Here is an 8,935-nt window from a genome sequence, read left to right as displayed (position 1 = left end):
ATCATGACCACCCAAGGAGAGTTTGAAAACATGACGAAAAACTACATATTTTGTTCCGATTGTATTGTATTGTATTGTATTGTATTGTATTGTATTGTATTGTATTGTATTGTGTAGGCTACACTTCTGCTTTGGCAATGTAAACATATGTGTGTGTGTGTGTGTGTGTGTGTGTGTGTGTGTGTGTGTGTGTGTGTGTGTGTGTGTGTGTGTGTGTGTGTGTGTGTGTGTGCGTTCGTGAGTGCAACGCTAGAGGGCAGCACAAACAGAAAATACCCGCCAAAATGTCGTCCCACGTAGAAGAAGATCAGACCAGACCCACCAATCAGACGCGTGGATAGTTTGCCAGACAGGAAGCGGTAAATCCAACAACAAAGTACTGTTGTTGTTTATCCACAGATGTTTGGAAGCTCGGAAAGGTACAAATCTATGATTTGCATTTGCATTGATTATTTGAAAAACGGGTTTCATAGTGGGCAAGGAAGTACGTCTCCTTTCAGCGTACATCTAGTTCTTAATTTACCAACTAGCACGTCTGTACAACATGAGTCGACAGTACTAGAAGAAACGTACAGTCACACATGTGACATTGGTCATTTCAGAATACCTATGTCCTACAGTCACCTCTCGCATACTAAGCGAGCGCTCTACCATTTGCAGTGGTGGAAGTACTGTAGGCTACTTAGTTATAAGTAAAACATTTTAGATGATTTTACGTTACTTCTACTTTAGTATTTTCAAATTCCAATAGTTTTACTTCTACTGTCTCCAGTATATCTCGGATTCAAATATTGTACTTTTACTCCACAAGTACATTATTTGAAAACCTAGCTGCCAGTTACTTTATAGATTTAGAGATTCGTATTAAACATACATTCGCCACTTAATTCCATTCAAAATATTTGAAAACGTGTGAAATGGTACATTCTGCATAGTGAAACCCCCTGGTCCTGGAGCTTTTTTAGTGCTTTAACATTCAAGTGTGCTTTTTTTCTCTCTTGTGTTACAGCAACACATCATGTCTTGCAACAGCAGTGTGATCAATGTGAAGCTGTCATCTGTGGATCAGTTAGATCGAGTCCCGGTCCACCTAATGCCTTGTGAGATCGAACACAACGGGCCTGCCCAGGTCTCACAGTACTTCTCAGCTGCCACGAAAGACCGCAAACATGGTATGGTGTTATATAGATGACAGCCACTTATACTATGTAATGTCAGAGGGGGCTATTGACCCAGACGTACATACTCTAATTGACAAATATGGAAGGCAAAACGGATGTCTCATCAACTTGTGTAGTTGTGACTTTCAATAGATTATCGTGGATACATTTTTGTTAGAATGAATTCACCTGTAACTATATATTCATGCTAACCGATCTAACTTTACTGTATCGTCCTCCCTGCGCCCCCTCCTGCAGAGAAAACAGTGTCATTCAGGGGTCGTATGTTGAGAGGGCAGGAGGTCACCTGTCCACAGGGCTACACTGGACTGGTGCTGAAGGAAATCAACAAACCTGGCTCAGACCAGGAGGTAAACAACATTAATGTTCCCTTTAAATATACGGTCATGTGAGTGGTCATTAAATGGCAAAACCCACATTAAAATGACTAAAGTTCAACTCCAATACAAGGAAGTTCGCTTGCATAGAATGGAAGTGAACAGGAGGTGAATATTTGCACTTCTTGTGGCGACCTGTCCATCATCCATTCAGCATGGCTGAACCAGGAATACATTCTGGCTAAAAGTTTGACCTACTTACAGAGCTTTGTCACTGGCTTTTGTCAGTTATGCTAAAATACATTTTGTCTTCTACACACGTTTGTCTTGTACCCAGGACAGAACAGTGAAGGTGTCATCTATGTTTGATAAGCTGACCTACTGGAACCTGGAGACCCCTCCCAACACTGACGATGCTATTGTCATGGCAATGGGCTGGCCAGAGATGGCAGATGCAGTGAGTGACTTTCCTAGCTGTCTTAGGCCATGGCTACACGGAGCTGGATATTTCATATATCCCGGTTTTTCAGATATCCACATTGAAAAATATCTAGGTCCACACGACAAAGATATCTAGGTCTAACAAGCACACACACAGTAAAGTCTTCAGAGATATCCGGGTTCCCTGTCTACACCGATCCAGTGAATCGGATATGTTTCAATCTCTCCACTTATTTATCTGGTTTAAAAAATATCCAGCTTCGCAGCCGAAATATCCAGCTTCGTGTGGCTGCAAGCCCCAAACGCATAAAAAAATGTCTAGCTTCAGAAATATCCAGCTCTGTGTAGCCGGCGCCTTAATGCCTGATCTGACAGGACGTGTTTTGCAGGCTGCGATGCAATGCCTTTTTTTTGCAGTCTACAAAGCAGAGCAACTTGCAGTGCTGTTCGCTTTCTGCTTTGAGTTTCGTTTCTATCAACTTCTCTAAAAACTCACGTAGAGTGCAAAAACGCAAGGTACCTTGCAACGCAAAAGCAGCGATTAAAAAGCTTTGATTAACATACATTGATTGACAATTACATGATGTCCCAGCTGCTAAATCACATCCTGACTGATAGGCCCTTTATGAATAATTTGACAAGGGGTTAATTATAATATAATCAGTCCCTCAATAATAAAAATCCTTATTTATAAATCGTTAGGATGGCTTGCCTGAGGCACAATTTCCAAGATTGCAGTTCTGGATTATCCATTTGGTTCTTTAGCACTCAGAAATTCCCTTTTTTCTCAATAAAATGGAAATAAACAGCATGTGCTATATCGTTTATACCATATGTAGTGAACACCAATATATTTTCTCTTCACAGATCCATGGACCAGTGGAGGATTAATGGGAACATCATTACCATCTCACAAAGCAAGGAAGTTTGGATTTGTGAGGAAATGTTGGAGTGTGTGCGAGTCTGTGTGGATATTCTTTTTTTCCCAAATATATATTCTGTAAAGTAATAATAAAACAACTTAAAAAAGGAAAAATATTAAGTGACCAACATGTTTATTCAACATTGACAATTCACAGTAATGAAGTAACATTTAGCCTAAGCATATTGGCTACAGCAATTTCCATGAACAATATTGTTTTTCTGTCAAGCTTACAGTATCGTCAGGTGAAAAGTCTGAATGTCAGAGGGTCACACGCATGCCTTCCTGTATGAAATTACAGGAACTCATTTCAGGTGCTCATTTGCAAGGTAGCATTTTATTTATTTTCACATTATTGTATCACTGTATTACAGTAGGAAGCATAGGAGACAGGCATCAAGGGGTTGCCTGCCTGCATAGCATGTGCCCAAAGGACCGTCCAGCAAGGCTGGTGGCACTGACATCTTAAAAAGATTTTAAAATCAAATACAAAATATAAATATATAAAATGAAATTGCAAATAAAAACAACCTCCAAAACGTCAATTCATTTGCATTTTGAATCACCTCTGTCAATGTTCCCGAAAGGCTTTATTGGCATATGGTGTCAAATTTGTTAGTCACATGACAGGACCTTTCACCTACTGTAATAAGGAACATTCACATTTCTTCACTTGGTTCAAATGTGATGGGATGTAGCCTTCCAAATGAGACCGTGACACAGTTTAAGCATCCTATGGTTTGTGCTGCGATGCATTTCCATTTAAAGGACAACTTTAGCTTTTTACAACAAGGGTTCATATTTTAGATTGTAATTAAAGAATATAAAAGATGGGTGTTAAAATTATTTCATTTACTTCTTTCTGTTGTTTCACAGATTCTTATTTCAGTGTTTGGGGGCATGCGTACAAGTGGCTAAATGTCATTTTACACAGATTAAGCCCATTCCCAAGATACAACGCAACCTTTCATGGTTGGATGTGACTTATGGGGGCTAGAAGTGTTACTGTAAATAGCAATAAAGAAACTGCTGGCTTATTGTCTTAAAATACATATTTAGCCACTTGTACACATGCCCCCATGCGTACGCATGCCCTACATTTTAGCACGGTAAACGCGATAAAACAATAGAACGAAGCAAATGAAAACATTTTAACTCACTTTTTCTTTTCTCTAATTACAATCTAAAATATGAACCCTTGTTGTAAAAAAACAAAGTTGTCCTTTAAGATGTATAGACCGTTTTTTTCTTATTGGTGTAGAACACTCAATCAAAACCCTACGCAAACGTTTTAAAGAAGCATGGGTATTGCCTGCAATGTGAACTCTTCTCAACAGATTCATCAGTTCAATACTATTAACTATTTACAAATCTTGTTGGCACAAATTCATATTAGACACTAGTTGAAAAAGTAAACTGAAAAACCACAAGAACAAGGCCACCCAGTTAAAAATAAGTTAATATAATATACAAACGTTTGAGTCCAGTGAACAGTTGGGCTCTAATTACACTGACACTTATGATACTGTACAAGTATGAACTTTAGCCCTCATACATATTCAGACATAATGACCTTCCTTCCAGCATAAAGAATTCAGCAATTAAGTCGAATTTCAGAGTATATTAATCCATGAAAAAAACAACAGGGCAACTGGATATCAAGTTGCTGTGAAAAGGAAGTAATGACAAAACAAAATATTACCTCTAATACAATATAGAGGAACAAATGTATATCTGGAGAGTGTATGCAGAGTGAAATTTGTGGAAAAGAAACAGAGGGTGGGGTATTTCATTCATAAAAATGAAGACATGAAAGCTATACGATTACATCCACCTACAGCAATAAGCCTAAATAGGCTCTTAGGATATAAAACATTTGACAATATTGATAATAAAGACAGATGAATGATTGAACCGTTTTAGTCTCAATTTAATCGAGAGGGGTGATTTCACTCAATTGTATCAGCATCATAGTGTAAGGTCTATCTAGAAACACATGGCAATGGTGAGAGCATGCAACTACAGAAAGGACCCAGTTGGCTCCCTTTTGGATTTGAATCGAGGACCTTGTTGCTGTGACGTAACAATGCCCTTACAAGTGAGTCACTCGAGTAATCTACAGTAGTGGTGAAAGTTTCTATCCTGCTATGAATCTTGCTATTCTACTATAAAATGGAGAGAACCGTCACTCTATCCTAAATTCATTTTCCTCCCCAGTGGGTTGACCATTACTGCAATTCCATATGGCCATATACCGGTATGCAAATCACTTAAGAGATTCACCTCTGTTAAAACACGTCGGGGGTAGTCCATTTGATTATACTTGGACAATGTTAAATGAACAGATGATCTTTCATATGATCATCTTTCAAGTTATTATCATTAATCTCTTGCTTCTGTCATGTGAAGTCCACACAGAAATGTATTAAGTTAAAGCAATTTTAGTTTTAAAACCAAACTGTTTCTTCTCTGTCAGTGAAGTGGAATTGATTGAGGCATTGCTATGGAGGTACATATTTAACTAAACATTTGTTGTGTATAAGAGATGAATGGATGGATCAACATAATAGTTGGGTGAATGAAATTCAACACATTTGTCATCGTTATAGACATCTCTTCTGTAGGGAGAAACATTGTTCTTCTCTTAAGTCATGTTAGATCGCGCACAAGTTTTACTGTGAGGTGTGTGTGGACCCGTGCCTTGTCTCTTGCGTATTCTAATGATTAAAATAGGCTTAATCTGTCTGGTGTGGTCTCCCACATTTTTAAAATTGGTTAAAACATCCAAAAAGCAACCGATTACCCGATACATCGTCTGTCCTATTCATTGACACATGAAGCTGGCAGTGGTTCATGTTACGACAGGTTGATTAAAAACATGTTTGCTCATTCACTTGCTCACACAATACATACACAAGGTGCAGCTGCTGGGACATTTAAGTAACTGGTCACAGTGTTGGAACTGCACAGGAGCCGACAGTGGTCCATTTCTGTTTTCATATGGCCGCAGTCGCAGTGTTGTCTATTTTCTTTTAAAGTGTACTATTTGTTTCAGTCCAGGATTCAGGTTAAGCAAAAATCTATGAGTGGGATCATTTTCATAGTCCCCCTGGGAATACAAAATAAATGAGTAACTACCGCTCCCTTGTCAAATACCACACTGTGTACATGGCATGTATTATATTATGTGTTAGCTGAGGGGTGGTGCTGCTGGTGGTGGTGGAGATGGAGGTGGTGGCAAGGGAAGCTCAGAGTCCCCTTTACTGCGTTTTGCTGGTAAGCTATGATCATGAGCCTTGCGGATGTGCCGATACAGGTCACCTGACTGAGTGTAGCTCCGGTAGCAGTAGCGGCATTCATAGGGGCGCTCACGTGTGTGCACTATGGCGTGGCGCCTCAGTGTGTATGCACAAGAGAAAGTCTTTCCGCATACCCCACATGTCGGCACATCCTCCACAAAGCCCCCCACGGCGTCCTGGAAGTCCTGTGGGTACAAAGGATGGTCAGAGTGCTGCGAGGCCATGGATGGATGGAATAGAGAGGAAGGGAAGGAGGAGGTGTCCTGGGATGAAGGCCCGGCACCAGAGGAAGAAGGAGACAGAGGGAAGGAATAATGTTCACCAGACTGGTGGTGACTCATCTGTAAGAGCGCTTGTGGGTGGGCGGAGACGCCGGAGAGATAGTGTGGACTATTCAGCTCCTCTTGTTGAATGTCATCATCATTATCAAATTCATCCTCGATTTCCACCACTGTCCCTCTCGCCCTCGTTCTCTCCTCTTCCTCTAGTTCTTCATCAGAGATCACAATGGCCTCCACCTTTATTTTTACCGTCTCCCCGTTTTGCTCTTGCTCACCCTCCTCTTCACCCTCTACCCTCTGTCTGCGCATTAGGGCGACAGATCTTCCATCATCTGCGCCAGGGGGCGCTCCTCTCTCTCTCAAATCCGCCATCTCCCCTCCAGAGCTGTTCAAGGCTGGGGCTTGGGACTGGGGAGGCTGCTGAAGGTCTGCGTTATGTTGATTGAGTGATACAGTATTGTATATTCGAATTTGGGGATGTGTGCGTTGGGATGGGGAGTTGTGCCTGAGGTGTGCCTGCAGGACATCAGAGGGCTGTCTTTGTGTATGGGCAAGTGTTTGGATCTGTGAGTGTCTCTGGTTAGTCTCTGACAATATCTGAACATTATCTCTGTCATGGCGTACTGAGTGACTTTGCTGTTGGGGGCCAGGGGAGAGGCTGTGGTCCGTCTGGGGTATGGAGACCACTGACCGGCCACTGGCCTGGCTCACAGGGACAACAGTGGAAGATGAAGAGGAACATGAAGAGGAGGGCTGCTGGGCAATGTTAGTGCTGTGGCTGATGATGACAGAGACAGAAAAGGTCATAATCTTGCAGTTGCACAAAAAGACCATCAATACGAGAACAAATCACATAACATCCTACTTTCTTTTTAAGGCAATGTCAATCACGGATATATTTCATTTTCTCTATCTGAGAAATCAATGCCAGTAAAACCTACCTTTGGGCAGGTACAGTAATTCATTTATAATGGTACAAAACATTGTGTTTAGTTTGAATCAGTTATGCATTGGTAGTTAAATCAAATTCACAATTTGGCAGCTATGCCACAAAATCTTTAGCCATCTGCAGCCAAACGCAACAGGAACACCATGCTCATGTAGTTTGTTTTGAAATCCACAATCAATGATTCTAACGATCATACCTGTATGTCTCAGTGGTGCTGCAGGGGCTACACAGAGCTGACCCTCCAGCCTGACCACCAGGCCCCAGTGTAGCTTGAACTGCAGAGGAAGGGTCAGATTGTCCTGGAGTCCCCCCCAATACTAGTCCTCTAGCTGAGTGTAGAGGAGGGACTTCCATACCAGGCTGGGTAGTGTCAGCCAGGTCGGGGCTCAGTGGAGTGTGTGCGCGAACCTGTGACAGCGCCGCATCCACCCTTCTTTCTGACTTCACAGGGTCCAGATGACTCCTCTCTACTGCCGTGGATACCGATTGCAGCAATGCAGCCATGGCACCCACATTTGAGTGATCTGCACCAGACTCAACCCCACAGTCACTCCTGCTCTCCCTCTTTCTCCCCGTCTCTGTCTCGCTCTTTGCTCCAACACCATCTTCTGAACGAGTGCTATCCGCTTCGGCCAGGGGCCCTCTTCTCTGCAGTCGTCTCTTACACACCCGGACCACCTCGTTCATGTGCAGGAAACTGGCCGCCGCCAATATGTCCTCCACGGGCAGAGAAGACTCTAGTTGTAGTACACCCTCATACACAAAGTCCAAGAGCAGGCCAAAGGCGCCAGCTGTAACAATGTCGCTGTCCAGAGTAACAGAGCTGCCGGAATCATTACCGCTGGTGCCCCCCGGAGGATCAGTGTAGAACATGTGGAAGAAAGGCGAACAGGAGGCCAGAACAGCGCGGTGAGCCAGGAAACGAGAGGAGCCCACCTGAACGGTGCAGTCACACAGGAAGCCCCGCTGGCGCTGGGAACGCAGAGCTGAGAGGAGCTGTTGGGAGTGCTGAGGGAACTCCATCACCTGGGACAGACCAAGAGAGAGAGAGGGAGAGGGAATGAACATCTTGAGCAGCGCTGCCAACTCTCACACAATCAGTATGAGACACGCAAATTAACCTCACGTAGCCAGGCTTACTCATCTGCAAAGAGAAACGCCTGGGCCACGATATGAGGCAGAGAGTGTTCTAGGAGGTGGGGCTTCTGCAGTGTGAATTTTCCCGAGAGTTGTCTTTACAGTGCGTTGTTCCTGCAAACGTGTTTCCGCTAGGGAAAAAATCTGTTTTACGTCTCCCGCTCCGTCGGTTGTGCTCAGAATAAACATTATCCAAACGAAACATGGATTCCCACCAAATTACACCTATTAAGAGCGAGTTAAGAGCTACAATCTATTTTTGTTTGTTTCGCTGGGGGATGTAAGTAAACAGAACCACAACGCATGACGTAACTTCCCTTAAACGCAGCACTTCCGCCACAACTTCCAGAACAGAGCTCAGCGCAGGTCGTGCCCAGGGTGCATGCAAATCATGCTCCTCCTCACACG

The 8,935-nt window shown here is 42.9% G+C and overlaps 2 protein-coding genes across 2 annotated transcripts; one reads left to right on the top strand and one right to left on the bottom strand.

The window, feature by feature from the left end:
* The first annotated feature begins 364 nt into the window (after nt 1-364).
* On the top strand, nt 365-2,945 carry rnaseh2c (ribonuclease H2, subunit C). Its single transcript, XM_080745753.1, has 5 exons — nt 365-419; nt 1,010-1,172; nt 1,419-1,531; nt 1,836-1,955; nt 2,807-2,945. The coding sequence occupies exons 2-5, from the start codon at nt 1,019-1,021 to the stop codon at nt 2,828-2,830; spliced, it is 411 nt and encodes a 136-aa protein (XP_080601879.1). The 5' UTR covers nt 365-419; nt 1,010-1,018; the 3' UTR covers nt 2,831-2,945.
* Nucleotides 2,946-5,352: 2,407 nt separating this feature from the next.
* Nucleotides 5,353-8,413, bottom strand: zbtb3 (zinc finger and BTB domain containing 3; the record flags this gene model as incomplete). Its single annotated transcript, XM_080746648.1, has 2 exons — nt 5,353-7,219; nt 7,587-8,413. The coding sequence occupies 2 exons, from the start codon at nt 8,411-8,413 to the stop codon at nt 6,052-6,054; spliced, it is 1,995 nt and encodes a 664-aa protein (XP_080602774.1). The 3' UTR covers nt 5,353-6,051.
* Between the last annotated feature and the right edge of the window lie 522 nt (nt 8,414-8,935).

This window comes from Nannobrachium achirus, assembly GCF_963921795.1.
Source record: "Nannobrachium achirus genome assembly, chromosome: 17".
Classification (NCBI taxonomy): domain Eukaryota; kingdom Metazoa; phylum Chordata; class Actinopteri; order Myctophiformes; family Myctophidae; genus Nannobrachium; species Nannobrachium achirus.
The sequence above is the reverse complement of the archived record's forward strand: the minus strand, read 5'-3'. Positions and strand labels throughout refer to the sequence as shown.

Bases quoted from the DNA above. Each gene is read 5' to 3' on its own strand.
- rnaseh2c (XM_080745753.1), top strand. From the start codon at position 1,019: ATGTCTTGCAACAGCAGTGTGATCAATGTGAAGCTGTCATCTGTGGAT. The intron at 1,532-1,835 runs GTAAACAACATT...TCTTGTACCCAG, and splicing joins AACCTGGCTCAGACCAGGAG to GACAGAACAGTGAAGGTGTC. The intron at 1,956-2,806 runs GTGAGTGACTTT...TTCTCTTCACAG, and splicing joins GGCCAGAGATGGCAGATGCA to ATCCATGGACCAGTGGAGGA.